The following is a 16,893-nucleotide window of genomic DNA, read 5'->3' on the forward strand; positions in this document are numbered from 1 at the left end:
CCGACAAACCCCACCATGAGAGGCCCGAGGTCATCTTAATGATGGTGACTGATGGAGGAGAGGAAGCGGAAAGCGAACCTCTCCCAGACTTGTTCTCGTCTCAAGAAAAGGATGGGTCAGTGGAGGGAGTAATTCTCTCTCCAACCCTAACTCCTGACCAGCGGGAGGACTGTCGCCAGATACTGGAGCAGTATTCCACGTTGTTCTCCCTTGTCCCGGGAAGGACTCACCAGTGTACCCATGATGTGGACACAGGGGACAGCCCACCAGTGAAGTCAAATACCTACCGGCTGTCCGACAAGGTGAAGGCTAGCATCCATGGTGAGGTTGCCAAGATGCTAGAGCTAGGAGTTATAGAACCTTCCAACAGCCCCTGGTCCAGTCTGGTGGTTCTAGTGCCAAAAGCCGCTCCACCAGGCACCACTCCAGAACTGAGGTTCTGTGTGGATTACCGGGGACTGAATTCAGTCACAAAAACTGATGCTCATCCGATCCCTAGGGCGGATGAATTAATTGACCGGCTGGGAGCTGCTCAATATCTAAGTACCTTTGACCTCACTTCGGGGTACTGGCAGATCTCCCTGACAGATGGAGCAAAGGAAAGGTCAGCCTTCTCCACGCCTGAGGGACACTTCCAATTTTGCGTGATGCCCTTTGGGCTCAAGAATGCCCCTGCCACTTTTCAGCGGCTGGTGAATCAGGTCCTCTCCGGAATGGAGGGTTTCTCTGCTGCTTATCTGGATTACATTGCTGTCTTCAGTAGCAGTTGGGAGGACCATTTGCAATATTTGCAAGCAGTTCTCCAGGCCCTGAAGCAAGCTGGATTGACAATCAAGGCCAGCAAATGTCAGATTGGGCAGGGGTCGGTTATGTACCTTGGACACTTGGTGGGTAGGGGAACAGTGCAGCCCCTTCAGGCAAAGATTGAGGCAATCATGGCCTGGGAACCCCCCAAGACTCAGACTGAGGTCCGAGCTTTCCTGGGCCTCACAGGCTACTACAGTCGCTTTGTGAAGGGGTATGGCACTATTTTAGCGCCTCTCACAGAGCTCACCTCAAAAGAAACAACCTCGACGGGTAGTTTGGACGGAGGCTTGTCAGCAAGCCTTTGACAAGTTGAAGCAGGCAATGTGTGCAGCACCGGTCCTGAGGGCCCCAGACTTCTCCAAGGAGTTCATTGTCCAGACAGATGCATCAGAACATGGCATTGTGGCAGTGTTATCGCAACTGAATGAAGAGGGCCTGGATCAGCCTGTAGTTTTTCTAGCCAGGAGACTGCTTCCCCGGGAACAGAAGTGGAGTGCAATTGAGAGGGAAGCTTTTGCGGTGGTGTGGGCTCTGAAGAAGCTGCGGCCATACCTGTTTGGCTCGCACTTCCTGGTTCAGACTGACCACCGCCCCCTTCGTTGGCTGATGCAGATGAAGGGGGAGAATCCCAAGTTGCTGAGATGGTCCATCTCCCTACAGGGAATGGACTTCCGGGTGGAACACCGGCCTGGAGTGGACCACGCCAACGCAGACGGTCTCTCTAGGTATTTCCGCCTTAGTGATGAGGACTCCCAAGGGGTTGGGTAGCTCTCCCCACTTTCAGCTGTGGGTGGGGGGGTTTTGGGGGGGGGGGACGCGTGTTAGACCTGTCTGGCCTTGTGCGTAGCCCTCCTATTATTTATTTATTTTGTCCCCTTTTTTTTGACACTCATACCCTTCTCATCTTTTTGTGTCCACTAGATTTTTATGGTGATGGCCTGGGGGATAGATGCTCTTTTACCCTCATAGTTCTTCACCTTAGGCCTAGGCGCCTTTCCTGACAGGAATTCACCTAGATATACAAAATGGTGGTTTTCAACTGTCACAACTGTCACACCTGGGAACTGTCCCATAGGATAGAATAGGGCATTCCAGAACCTTCTGGTCCCTTCTGGACCTCTGAGGGTCAGCCTATATAAGGCGGAATGCTGGACAGCCATTTTGTCTTGCAGTGTAGGCTGGCTGGAGTTAAGGCTGAAGCATAAGGCGGGGGTAGGATCATCAGAGGGTTGACCTCCCATTGCAGGGACGCTCCTTACTGGTTCACCACCCTTCTCCCCTTGTAGTTGCTGACCTGACCCTGCCTGAGGAAATCCTGAAGACCCTGGGCACCTATTCTCATCCGGTCCCAGAGGAAAGAGTGGGTGAGAGAGGTTGCACTGGAGTGAAGCTCCTTCCACTGCCCAGTGAGGAAAAGGGGTCCTGGTGCAGATTAAGAGAGAGGGATTCCTGTGTGCCTTTATCAGAAACCACAAGAACAGAGTGAAAAGGAGGACTCATCAGGCATCCAACCGAGCCCCCCCTCCCCCTTTCTGTTGTTACCTGGGGTGTTGATTCGCCTCATCAAGGGATTATCCTGGTTGGGGCTAGAACCGAGTGCCTGGCGCAGTGTCGCCGAGTGAACTGGCCGCATAGTGAAGGCTGCCCCCATCTCCCTGTGTCTGCTGACTAAAGCGGTAGGATTGCGTGTGGAATTTCACCATTCCCCCCTTCCCGCACTGCGCAGGCCCTGCTGACTGAACGCGAGTCCGAGAGCGTGGGCGGAACCAGAGGAGGAGGTCCCGCGAAGCCGAGCAGACTCCGGCCTCGAGCCACTACTCCCCCACGCATGCCCGGTCGAGCCGCTTCCCTCAAGGAAGGCGGAGATACCACCGGAGGAGGAAGCGGGCAGAAGGCGAGCATCGGCTCTTCTCCGCTTGTGTGCCCTTCTTTCCCGCTCTAACTCCAACACGGAGGAGCTGGTTTTAGCGGGAGGGGAGGAGAGTCGAGGGGCCAACAGGCCGTGCTGAGTTCCATAGTGTGGTCTTGTTCCTTTCTTCTTCTTCCCCCCCCCCCCTGACGATCGGAGACACAGGCCCGGCGGGCTCACCACAAAGAAGTAAGGAGTGAATGAGAGGGGGAAGTTGGAGACAGTAGATTGACAAATAATGAGGGCAGAGGAGCAAAGTCTATCGATTGGTCAAACGAGGATTGAGCTAAACTGAGCAGAACCCTTCAAGGCTTACACAAGGGTCTTCGTAGATCGGTTGTTTAATGCTGACTATGTAAATTTTGATTTATTACCCTGAGACAGTTCTAAAGGAGAGCAAGTGCAGGAATAAGTGGAGTGGAAAGTTCTAGCCACCTCTTCTTAGTGCCATGGATGGGGGGAAAATGATATTAACCTCTATTAGAGGTCTGAGTCTAGCTGAACTGGTAGAGGTGTAGATACTACCCCCTGAGAACCAATGTAATGTCCTTTTATGCTGAAAACGTTAAATTGTGAGATTTCTTTGCAGCTTGCAGGAAGTGACAACTTTTCTGTTCGAATGTGTTGTACTGAACTGTGCTAACTAAAGATAAATGATAGAGAAGAGACCAGAGTAATATTTTCATAAAGCACACGTATTTTCATACAAAAGTTGGTGTAGTGTTTCTTTTTGAGTGGAATTGCTATGAGTTACTGCTGGGTGGTATGCAACCTTTACACATGAGCTTCTGGAATTGACTGTCTTACCCTAGGCCAGGCTACCCTAGGTGACCTGACATTTCTAGGTCCAACACCCCCCTTCAAGGAACCAAGAAACTAAGCCTCTATTTACAAGGGCGCAAGAAACCTAAAGCGCTAAGAAGAAATTAAATCATCACAGGACTTTTGAAGAAGCAATCAGGTATTGGCGCTGTACTGACCCTGCGTTTCCTGATGTCACCTGGGGTCTCCTTTGCTAACCTGCTACTGGGGTGTCACTTGTCCTGTATATCTAGCGCTGCCCTTGCTGACCCTGTGAAGAGCGCTGAAGTAATGGAGGGGGTTGCTGCCTACTGAAGCGCTATATTTGCCTGACCTGCAGCACCCTGAACTGAATGTTATTAGACCTGCTGGTCTTGCCCCCACCTCGTGTAGGCCAAAGCGCTATAGCCCTGCACCCCGCTGTCTGTGAAGCGCTAGAATCCTGGGCGTGATTCCTGCCTGAAGCGCTATATTCGGTGGTGCCCTTCAGCAGCGCTACCTGGAATGAACTGTCTGCCGAGCGCTACCTCTGCTGTGAATTGCCTGCTATATCGTAGCGCTGTGAATCCTGAAAAGCGCTATCCCCCTGAAGCGCTGTGTCACCAAGAACTACTGTGGCTCTAGAAGTTGCTGCCTTCTGAAGCGCTAACTCCCTGCTCCCCCAACGCTCCCTTGCTGTCCCTGTGAAGAGCGCTGGGGTACTGAAGGGGGTTGCTGCCTTGTGAAGTGCTGTACCTGCAGGGTGCTATTATTTAAACCTGATTGCCTGCTGAAGCGCTGTCCCCAGCATTGCCTGTGGCCAAGCGCGGTCATGTGAGGGGGAGGAGGGCTGTCTGAGTGCCCCGACGCCGCCGTGGAGCGGACCCGATCGCGTGCAGTGGCTGCAGCGGACCCCTGAGTCTTGGGGAGGCCGCTCCGATTGCCTGGGAGCCTCCTGCCCGTTTGGAAATCTGTTGCGGCGGCCCCCGGTGTGAGGAGAGGGCCGCCGGAGTTCACGTCAGGCCGCGCTGGGCCTGTCAGGTCTTGAAGCCTGCATCCCCAATCACGTGACGGGGGCTTGCTTTAGTTGCAGCCCCCGCCGCGCACTCATTGGCCCGTGGGAGGCGAGCCCCGCAAGCCGCGCTGCTACGGGCGCACCTCCTCTATTCTGCTGCCTGATTGGTCCTGGCCCGGGGAAGCCTTGGGAGGCCCGGGACCAGGAGAAGAGCCGGAGCTGCAGGGAGGCCCCAGAAGAGCGCCGGAGCGGCGCAGGCCTCCCCTGTCTAGCCCCCTGCACATCGGAGGGGCGGGAAGGAGTACGAGCCTCCTCCAGGACAGCCGAAATCTCCGCAAGGGCCTTGAAAGGGGCCGAAGATAAAAGGTAATCCCCCAGGGGAGGAGGGCGGAAGGCCGGGTATGGCCCCGTGTTCGCCCCTCCCCGGGGGAAGATGTCACTGGGCCCCGTTGGCCCCCATTGTGCCCCGAGTGACTGGGGGGCCCCTCAAAGTGCATTTAAGCGGCCCTGGGCCGAACAAGGGGAAATGCTTGGTTGCCTGATAAGGCTTGTTAATTCAGCCTATCGTTCTGTTCCCCTACACCAGAGAGTTGTTAGCCCGGCCCCATAAGTTGTTTTAAATGAATTGTCGAATGAAATGCCCGCTCTTGTTAATTGCAGGGCCTTAATTAAAAGCTTCCATGAAATAGTTTTTATGCAACATTTTGACGCCAGGTTGTAATGCAAGGTTTTAATGCCCTGTTTTCAATTAAAGTGCTTTATTCCATGCACAGCGAAATGCTCATTTAGAGTGCTTCATAAAATGCATAATGAAATGCTTATAGGAGCCTAGTGAGATACTTGGGGGGCTGAGTACTGGAATGAGGGTAATCTCCCAATAAAAAGCTGATTCCTAAACAAGGTACTGGTTATTGTTACCTAAAGGAAATGGGTACCCTTGCCTAGTGAATTGGGGCCCGAGCTCTAATTAGATGTTTTGCCTTTATAAGGGGTACTACCCTGATGGAATGCTTGGTTGATTGCAGATGTTACTCCGGTTCCTTCCCTGTAATGTTTACTCCTGATTAGGGGGATGTTACCTATGCTTGGGGAAGAGTTTTGAGGTGGTTATTCCTGCTTGAAGCCAGGATTAATCTGAACTATAGAAGTTTTATTACACCCCTGCCCCAGTGTACTAACCTCTACTTATTTACAGGGTTACTCTTGGGTGCTGAAAGGGTTATGCCTGCTTAACGTAGGTATTAGAATGTTGATTCTGACCTGGGAGGTGGAAACGCCAACAGCTGCATAATGAACTGTGTCTGCTGACTAATGAAACATTTATTCATGTTGGTTGAAAGGTGGAGTACATGCCCACAGTTATGGAGTGAGGTGCTCCTTGCTTTAAAGAAATGTTTTCATTTACTAAAAGGTTTTACATGCATAAGCCAAGTCCACTAAACTCAGACTGGTTTGCTAAAATGCTTAATGTTGTGCAAGGGGATGTTTACTCATAATGAAATGTTTGATCCACACTTAATGCCCGGTTTATTCCTGCACAAGGAGATGTTATTGTTTTGGAACTGTGTAGCCCTGATCTAGGGAATGTCTACTCCTACTGGGAGAGATGCATAAATTGGTCATTCCTAATTAAGGGGATGGATATACTTGCACTAGGAGATGTTTATTCTAATGACATGTTTTCTCCAATTCAGTGCTATATTTACTGAAACCTACAGTTATTTATTCACCTATTTATGGTTGGTGAAACATGGGTGAAATACCTGCAGGAACAAATGCCATGTTATTTGGTTGTCTCCTTAATGCATTTTTACAGGTGCTGTCAAGTAGCAAGGCGAAGGACAGGCCTGTGTTTTACTAAAAATGTATTTATCTAACTAATATTTATTGATCCAATATTTAATATCTATTGATTATTTAATATCTATTCATCCAATATTGATTGCAAGAGACATATGTATTTTAAATGAACTTGTGATTTCCCTGATCCTGCTCTATCTATCTGATTATTTATCTTAATACAAATCACTGGTTTTTATACAAGCTCTGGAGTGGAGTCATTTATTGCGTGCCCAGGTTTCTGTCTCAGTGTGAGTGTGTGCTGCATGATCGCTTAACTCATGTGCTTTTGGATGCCTACCCGCTAGTGCCATGCTACCCTAGGGGACTGGTGACCCCAGTTCCAACACTAACGGAAAGTAAACGATGAGCATAGGGGAAGAATGAACAGTGAGAAATTAGTAACATGAAAACATTACAAACAGACGACTATAATCGCAGGGTATTGATTTCATGTCATAATCTAGTAATAATGTTTGACAAGGTGTAATAGTTCTACAGTGACTGCGTTACAAATTTCAATGATAGGGACATTCCTCATAAGATCAGCAGTTGCTGCCATACCCCTAGTAGAATGAGAAATGGGTTTAGCAGACCGTGGTCTATTAAGTTTCTGATATATTGTTATATACATTCATTTCAAAAAGACAAAACCATAGAAATAGTTCTGAAAATAACTGATGAGGCAGGTTTGTCAATGTAAACTTGTAATGTGAACGTCTGAGAGATTCATAGTGAGATACGTTGTCAAGTTAACATACCTTTGGTAACGCTCTTTCAGGTGGATACTCTAACTGTAGATTCCTTACCTTAGAATACTCCCCATATGCCCATCTGGACCCAGAAACCCTTTTACGCAGCGGTGCTCGTGTGCACTGCTAGATGGAGCTGTGTGGCTTTGAGATGACTATGAACTACAGAAGGGAATATCTGGGTCATAAAACAAACAGGTGTGTCCTGAGACAGAGTTATAGGCAAACTGCGAGACTAATAGCTAACCAAGGAGAATAATCGGAGGCTGAGAATTTATCATCAGACCACCCAAGTGGCGGAGTGTCTTCATATGATATTAGATTGTGGATCCAACCAACGCCCAGACCATCATGTGAGGGTATAGTTGTGGATACCAATTGTTATCTCCAGCCAGAGGTTATTTCAGTTGGTTGCTGATGAGGTGCAGTGCGTGAAAGTGAGTGAAATTTAAAATTGATTACCAGAACAAAAATTATGTTTAATAGGTATTGTTCTGGTATCAAACATAAAAACCACACCTGGTAGTCTGACAATATGACTACCCAGTGAAGCTGTGCAAGACGGTCGACATGTTTCAGCCAGGAGGAAGTATTATCCGGCTTTCTTCAGGACCAAATCAAAATATAATGCTACTGCACAAAACAATTTTTTTAACAACAAGTGAGTGTAAGTGTGACTATATAAAGTTGAAATCATCCTACCAGGACCTTGGAGCCCCAATGTGCCCTGGGATGTTGAATAATGTGATCTTTACCCAACTTTGTGTGGGTGGTAGACCTCACCTCACCCGGCATCCGCTCGGGAAAACTGAGGCACTGCTCTGTCCGTCGGTACCCCTCTCTAGCATCCGAGAGGAAGTGAAGCTTTGAGATGACTCCACACCGTACAGGAAAGGATGGAGTGGGGCCGCATATAAACGGCACCCCTGAGGGCTGAAGTCTGTTTTTTCTTTCTTCCTATCTTTTCTGTGTCCTCAGACGCAAAGCGTGAACATTTTTATATCAATGTACTAAATAACAAATTTTGACCTTTTTACTGTCAAAAAGAGGCCACACCACAGAACGGGGAATAGGGAGGTCAATGAGGAGTCTGCAGTTACACAGAGAATCCATCAGAAAGAGCATTACCAAATGTAAGTGTTCTTCTGATGAAAACTTTTAAACCTAGATTCCTCATGTAGAGTAGATACCAAAGCAGAATCTCTCCAGGTTCACCTGTAGAGCGGACTTAGGACAAAACACCTTGCAGGACGGAGGAGTCGAAATGTCTTTACGGCTGGAACAAGGTGTCTTGGCAGTTGTACTTCCTGAACAATCATTTAAGTCTGTCAGATATGAAGGACAGGTATTCTATAAGCGAATGCAGTGGTAGCAGATTTAGCCCTGATGGAAAAGGCACTCAGACCTTAAGGGAGCTCGTATTTTGGCTAGTGCGTAGCAGATCTTATTCCTCGACAGGGTCCTCTTCTGCACAATCTTCCCTTTCTTTGCTCTGAGAACCCCACAACTTCTTTATTGTCCACTCAGTGGTCCTTGCTGCTATCAATGTAAACGCTTACAGATGTTTTTGAGTCCAGTCAATGAAGTTTCTCCTCCTCTTTTGGAGGAGGAGAGAGAGCAAATAAAGCAGGCACAGTAATGGATTGCCCAATGTGGAAGGACGTCACCACTTTTAGCAAAAATGCCACCCTAATCCCCAGCACATACTTGTAAGGGCAAAAGATGGTATAGACCAGTTGCATTGAAAGTACTTGAAGTTTACTCATGTGACCAGCTGACAATCGCAATACGGAAAAAAGTCTTCAAAGTCAGGAAACTCAGTGAGCAGCTGTACATCGGCTCGAATGGTGTACACATGCAAACACCACACTAGGCCACAAAGATTTCCCAGCAACCCGCATAAATACATTTTGTAGAAGGGCACCTTGCAGCAAGGATGACATCCATCACTTCAGACAGCAGATCAAATGCAGTCAGTTGCCGATGCTCAATCTCCACATATATAGGTGTAGATTGTGCAGAATTAGGTGGCAAACCCTGCTCTTCTTCTGAGACAGGAGGTCCTTGCCAAGAAGTGGCCTGACTGGAAGTCACATTCTCATGCGCAGAAGTGCCATGTACGACACTCTCCCGTCTCAATCTGGAGCAACTAGGCCCTAGTGGCTCCTGTCCTGTTTTAGAACCTGGGGCAAGAGAGGCAAGGCATACAAGAGTCTCGCATTACATTCCAGATGGAATTGGCTGTTGAGTCAGACACCAGATCTACCAGGTCTGGCTTATGACTGGGTGACTAACCGGGGAAGCAGAGCTCGGCTTCATCCTGGATACCATTAGGGTCTCACTGAACAGCAGTAAAGGCTGAGTCGTAGCAGGCAGAGGATGCAAGATCTCAGTATTTTGGTCTCTATAATAATTTGTAGCTGCAGATCAGTACTCCTGCCAGACTACAGATTAGTAAGGCACAGAAGGCACTCTCATCAATGGGATCCAAGCAGGGATTTCAGTTCTATTTCAAAAGAGCTATATAGCCCTCTGGCATTCTTAATGTATGGATATAGTCCAGCATCAATATTGATTCTGGACTATATCGATACATGAGTGGGGCAAGTTATTCACCTTATCATGTAGGCCTTGAACAGTGGCTAAATCCAAATCAAACAAGGACTGCAGCCTGCAATGTCAAAGCAGGTTGCCCATAAAACCAGTCTTGGTAATCACAAGACCAGCCGCAGCACCCACATCAGTTGACAGCCTATTTGTTTCTTTCCATACACGGGATCATTAGCATTGCCCCATTATAAAAAAAAAAAAAAAACACCTGTGCCAGAATGCACAGAAAAACTTCTGAAATTTGACATTTTGTGAGGACAAACCATGTCAGCCGTTCTTTAGAATGCATTTGAATACATATTTTAGAGGAGCAAAAACCCACGTGAGGGTAGATACTTTATGTAAATAGTGTATTTTGTACCGGAACACAAGCCTGATAGCATACTCTGCAAGAAACACCAAGTCATATATGAAACTTTTAGTCACTACTGAGTTTAAAGACATCTGGTTCTGTCATGCTGAGATTTCTTTTAGTAAAAAAGCAAGAGTTGACTGACGATGTGGCCATGTAGCAGCTACACACATGAAGGAATGGATGGATACTAAATTTAAAAAAAATACATGTTCCCACTATATATACTTTTGATTTATTTTTTATTATTTCTTTAATATGTCTGTTTTTGCATCTTAGGTAACAACTTTGCTTATTTTCTACCATCCTGCTTCTCTAGAACATTTTCATATGCAGTGTTTGCTTTGCTATTCCATCACTAAGTATCCCACACAATGGGATTTACCAAAGACCTCCTGAACCTTGCAGGGAATAACTGCATTTCTTTCTCATGGTGCCCCACTTAAAACATAATCAATAGCAAAACTATCAATCTTACTGATCACATCACAGCCCATGCTACCATAGCTGAACTCCGACAAGACGGAGGTCCTCATTCTCGGACCCATCCCATCAGCCTGGGACGACTCTTGGTGGCCAACATCGCTAGGCACAGCCCCGTAATCCACAGACCACGCACGCAACCTGGGGGTCATCCTCGACTCCACCCTCTCCATGACCAGGCAAGTCAACGCCGTCTCTGCGTCCTGCTTCAACACCCTCCGCATGCTCCGCAGGATCTTCAAGTGGATCCCACCCGACACGAGGAAGACCGTCACCCAGGCCCTCATCACCAGCAGACTCGACTACGGGAACGCCCTCTACTCAGGAACAACAACCAAGCTCCTTAAACTACTACAACGAATCCAGAACACCTCGGCACAACCGATCCTCAACGTCCCCAGACGCAGCCACATCACACCCCACCTGAGAGGCCTCCACTGGCTCCCCGTCAACAAGAGGATCACCTTCAAACTCCTCTTCCACGCACACAAAGCCCTTCACAACACCGGACCTACATACCTCAACAACCGACTCAGCTTCAACACCCGCACCCGAAGACTCCGCTCAGCCAACCTCGTCCTCGCCACAGTTCCTCGTATCCGGAAAACCACCGCCGGGGCAGATCCTTCTCCTACCTCGCCGCCAAAACTTGGAACGCCCTCCCCACCAGCCTACGACAGACTCAGGACCTGCTGGCTTTCAGAAAACTCCTCAAGACCTGGCTCTTCGATCAGTAGTGCCCCCCCTCCCCCCAGCGCCCTGAGACCCTCACGGGTATGTAGTGCGCTTTACAAATGGATTGATTGATCAGTAGGTTTCACAAATGAATGTTGCAATCAACAGCCAAATCTGAAAAGTAATTGTATATGTAGCAATGTCTTACTGCACTAGTGAAGGAAATAACCTTCTTTGAAAATCATTTTTGCAATCAATGTGTTCAGGATACTTTATGGAGCACAAAAAACTGCCATAACTTAACTGCAGTTTAAGACAGTGGCGGAGTCTTAAAGGGACAGTATAAAATTTCTCTTGTTGGAGCAATGCCTATCTGTGTTGATTCTAGGCCTATTTCACCCTTTTAAAAAAAACATTTAAAACAGCATTGTTAACAAAATCCTGTTTGTATATGTATGTGTTCTCTTTACATTACTTGAACAACTTTCTCATTGTGTACTTGTTTGCAGAAACCAAACAGAGACAGACGTCTAATATTTAGGAATATTGACTATACCCATAAACGAACAGATGTTACTTGGAGCAAAATTGTTAGCACTAATTTTACACACCAGAGAGACAGCAGGCAGGTTTGTACACTGATCCCCAGAAACTTGGAAGAAGCAGATTTAAATATCATATTAATTTAAATAAACCACAACAAGAGATAAAGGGTATTTTGAGCTCTTGCTTATTCAAACAAGTTTCAACTTATTATGTTGAGCTCGTATTACTCGGTGGAACAATACACCTTTGGTTGAATCGAGCTATGGGTGTTCCCCAGCACGAGAAGGTCGCAGAAGAGCATTCCAAAAGCTGGAGCACCACGAAAAGGCCAAATGTTTAGTTCCAAGTAGCATTAGAGTGTTCCCACATTCTGTGAACTTACACAACAACCCCACTATCATCCACATATCTTACTCACTGAAGAAAGAGTTTCTTCATCATGTTGTGCAGTGTGCGGTGCAGCGCCGGGTCGTACAGCAAAGAAGAAGGTGATCTGAGCCAGCGGTAGAAATGCATCACCTGATTATCAGCGTAGATGTTGTGATACTGAGTGATTTCCTTCACCCAGCCTACTACCATGCTTTTCAGAATCCTGAAAGAGAGAGAATCCATATCAGTCAACAATCAGTGGGGTTCTTATAACTCACAAAATTACACAAAACCAGTGAAAGTCACATGCACCTTATCAGTTTCAATAAGCAGTACTAATTTACACATTTACAGAAATTCTTGCACCAATCAATAAATAGAAGAGGGGTAACGCCCTTGGTCTTGACAGAGTACCAGATTAGTTATATAAAGATGATCTTATTGTACGGGGGTGAGCCCATTACTTTCATCAGCATAGGCTATAGGCGGACTCAAGATTAGAAAGCAAACAATTCAAGGTCAGTAGGAGCCGTGAGAAAGCCACGCAGATCGGTTGGTGCATAAGATGCTCAATTGCAAATACACCTAATAAGCTCCATCAGTGCCTCATTGCATGGCAGTAAACGTTCTGAATAGAAAGGGTCAGTGACGAGACTTTCAGGCAAGAAGCTGGTTTTAACCTCTACCATGACGTCAGTAAAATCCAAACCTTCACAGCCTTATGCAGAGTCTCATGAATTAAAGAAATGCCATCTGAAGGACCAAATGAAGCCAGGCCAGAATCAACCCCTTGCTTCAATTCCCAGCCAATGGAATAATAAAAGATTCCATAAAAACCTCCCTGTGACTCCCAAGAGGAGACGGCACAGAAAGCCTTCCAGAAATAAGTCGCAACATCACACGCTTTCCTTGAAGCCATAAAGGAGGAAGCTGAAGACACACAAGAAACTCAAATGTCCAGAACTCCTAGGTCGAGAATGTGTGGCACAAGGAGAAAACTCCAGCGACAGTTCAAAAGCTCCGACTCTTGACAGAGTAGATGAATACCTTACAGGCAGGACACTGGCTTTGCACCAGCTATGGCAGCAATGATAAAAAAAATGGGAACCTTTGGTTCCAGAGTGGAATGCTTCTGGTCAGGACTGGAGCCGACCATCTGATTGTAGATGACCATGCCAGGGCAAAAGACACCAGCAGAGGTGCAACCTATAGGCTGAAAACTCCTTTATGCCCAGTGCATACCAGAGGGAGGGGTAGAGCCTTGAAAGCAGAGCCAGGGTGAACTGCATCACCTGAGCAAGGTCAGCACTAGGTGCTGAAATACCCAGGAGTGGATCCGGTAGCACCAATCAGGGCACTGGAACAGAGCCATTAACTAGCACCACGCCTCAGTCCAACTGGGCACAGTAAAGATCACGGTAGAGGGACAGTCAAGAACGGATGACCTGCCCAGCAGCACAGAGCAGTTACAAACAGGAATAAATCAAAAGGCCCTAATAACGTCGCCGGGAATTAGGTCTCCCTCCCAGCAAGCAACAACCAATGGACGAAGTTAGAACATATTCATAAATTAATTTTGATCAAAATTTATTTGAAAATACAATTGGTTAATGTTCATTAATGTAATATCACAAAAAGAGAAAATTGAAAAAAGATACACATCCCCACAACACAATCATTCAAACATTCAACACAGCACATGCTCCTCATACACTCAATCTCATTCGTCCAGATCCTAAGGGATTCAAGCAAAGTTTAAAACTATTCTGAAAAAGGAAGAAACCACAATAATAGATGGCAGACGTGAAAAACGAATAGAATTCCTACATGTATATCATTCAATCAAAACATTTACAGAAAATCAATTTTCAAGGACATGGCTAGGGTTCATTCAATAGAACTTATAAGATCCAAATGTCTGACCAAGTTTTGGGATAATGTACAGACAAAAGCTAGTGATACAAGATATAGCAATATGTGGTCACTCCGCAGGTTTTCTTTTGTAGTGATGCTGACGTACGTTTCGGCGTATGACCTATTATAGGTCTCACCTTCCTCAGGACACGTGTCTCCGTGGAGACAGATGTGGGGGTACCTTTAGAACAAGTACAGATAACAAAAGATTGTAGGTACAAGACAATACGCTTTCAATATAATAAATCGCTGAAAGACTATCAAGGAACTGCAAAAGAGGGACACAAGATGACGGGAAAGTCAAAAGCAGTCGGGCACAAGATGTATAGATTACAAAAGAGGCAAAATAGCAGGAGGGATCCCAGTGGATGATGAAGAGGTGTCACCTCTAGGGTGAAATTACACTATGGGGTTGGCCACAAGGGCTGGATGGGAGCCGGAATGGGTCTTTAAGATGGGTGAGAGTAGCTATGAAACCTGTACAAAAAAAATTGTTGAGAAAGGGACCGGAGGCTCTTACAGAATACTCGGGTCCCGGGTGCTCAAGGTCATCCAATCAAATGAGGAAAGGTTTCGGCGTGTGCGGGTGTCAGAGGTCCAAGAACAAGATGCAGCTATGGAAGGAGTGTATGACAGAGCAGACGAGTCTTAAAAGTTATCTTATGCCTCCAACGTGAGATCAAGCCCAACAGTGCCCATGCTAACCTCGTTGATCTATTTGAGGAACACCTACATCTACTGACGTCAGTAAAGACAAAAGCATGAGCCAACAGGGTTGGGAGTGAAGCAAGGCATTGGAGGCAGACACTGGGATGAAGACTAACAAGGACACCTCCAACAGGATCCACTGCACTGAAACGCTTGAAAGGCAGAAAACAACTTAAGATAAGAACCCACTGGATCCAAGATGAAGTGTAGAGAAAAAGGAAACAGAATTCAGAGCAGTGGGTGGTTTCTTGCATCGTTCCAGGACGTCATATCGGATGAGGTGCCAGAGTCGAATGGAGCCATGGCACCACCAACTTGCGCAGGAGAACTATTGCAAAATTTCCAGATGCAGTCTAGTGCCTGAAGGAAATGAGCAGCAAAATCAGAAGGCAGAAGTAGTCATTAGAAAAGACATCACAGAAACTTCTACAGTCAGTTCTACCTATTACGGCCTACAGGTGAGGGACATAACCCACACTCGCTGTTTTCAGCTAAGGGCGTACTTGCGGAATCCTATCATGAAACCTCTCTGTTGACATTATTCTTCAGTCATTTAATAAAATTAAAATAAAGAACAAGTTACTTACCTTAGGTAACACTCTTTTTGGTGATAACTGCAGCCACAGAATCCTCACCTTGTGAATTTCCTGCTGGAGCCAGACTGATCTGGAAATCTCAATTGCAGTGCTCATGTTTGCCAGTAGGTGGTACCGTGCAACTCCATGACAACGTCATTGCTCTCCAGAAGTGACTAATGGAGCTACATATAAGCACCACCCTTGCACGCTAACATCAGTTTCTTTTGTGAACTCTTCCAAACCCTCAATTGCAGGGCCCATCAGCAAATGGAATGAACTAGTTTGCAGATTCCTAGATTAGGATCTCTGGAGATAGAACAGCTCATACCACGGAACTTGGATGTGGGAGGATGGTGAGGAATTAGCAGTTAGAGCCATCAGAAAGAGTGTTACTGAAGGCAACTTGTTCTTCTGATAGATACTTTTAACCACAGATTTCTCACCTTGTCAACAGCTACCAAAACAGTACTTTCAAAAGTGTGGAGCCAGTGGAATGGCGCAAACTAAAAATTCCAGCAGAACAGAGGAGGCGAAATGTCAATTTTGAAGGACCTGAATGTTGAGGCTCTAATGCTTTGTCAACATGTGCACTGATGCCCGTGTAGCTGACTGAGAATGCAGTGCAGGCACTTTGCATGACAATGCAGTGTTGGCAGCCTTGGCCTTGATGGAGTAGATTCTAAGGCATTTTGGATGCTGCTTCTTAGCCAATGGACCACAGATCTTAACGAAAAAGACTGTCCATTGAGAGATGGGCCGTTTCTGTGCCGCCTTGCTCTTCTTCACCCTAGATAAACTCATAACCCCCTTTTCCGGTCTCCCGAATGCCGAGGGAGACCAGAGATACCCAGAGAAGCCCCGGGTCCCAGGAGGGGGCCCGGGGGAAGGGGGACGACAGCAGATGCCAGCGCGGGGCTCCCGTGAGGAGAGGGAAGCCCCGTGCCTAAAGTGTCCCTGCCCGTGTACGGGGGCTCTCCTAGTGAGTAGAGAGCCCCGTGGACCCTGGCATCAGGGAGCAAGCCCTGGGTCCCACGAGGGGGCCCGGGTGAACACCCGCCGACTGCAGCGCGGGGCTCCCAGGAGCGCCCCGCAGGAGAAGCGCTGCCACACCACGGGAGGAGGAGCCCCCGCACACTCAACAGCCCGGAGTGGCGAGCCGGGGACGATGTTGCGGCCCTCTTCGGTCAGGCAGAGGTACAGCTGCGGATTCCCAGAGGTGCGTGAGAGGAGAGATGCGGGCCCGGGTGTGAGCCGCTACTTCCAAGTAAGCGCTGCAGCGTGTGTGGATTTTGGCCTGCATCCTAGAGCGAGCAAATTGCCGGAGTCCGTGAGCTACGTCCTGCCTGACCTTAACATCGCGGCTCGGCTGTGACTGTCCCTGCAGGAGAATTACCGCCTCCATTTGCCGTCCTCCAGACACTACACGAGCCGGTGGGGAGCGAGGCTCTGAGACAAACATTGTGCCCCGTCTCCCACCCTGGATGTCTTGTTGGCCGTGATCGCAAAACCGCGAAGCTCACTCTACTACACAGCAGAACTGGCGCTATTAAGAACGT

The 16,893-nt window shown here is 47.6% G+C and overlaps 1 protein-coding gene across 1 annotated transcript in view; it reads right to left on the reverse strand.

Moving 5' to 3' along the window:
* The window catches only part of POLE (DNA polymerase epsilon, catalytic subunit), a 300,678-nt gene that overhangs the window by 35,175 nt on the left and 248,610 nt on the right, over positions 1–16,893 (reverse strand). The window contains exon 40 of the mRNA XM_086943189.1: positions 12,187–12,360. Coding sequence (XP_086799315.1) covers positions 12,187–12,360 — 174 coding nt within the window. The remainder of the gene's footprint in view (positions 1–12,186; positions 12,361–16,893) is intronic.

This window comes from Lissotriton vulgaris, chromosome 11 (genome assembly GCF_964263255.1).
Source record: "Lissotriton vulgaris chromosome 11, aLisVul1.2, whole genome shotgun sequence".
NCBI lineage: Eukaryota > Metazoa > Chordata > Amphibia > Caudata > Salamandridae > Lissotriton > Lissotriton vulgaris.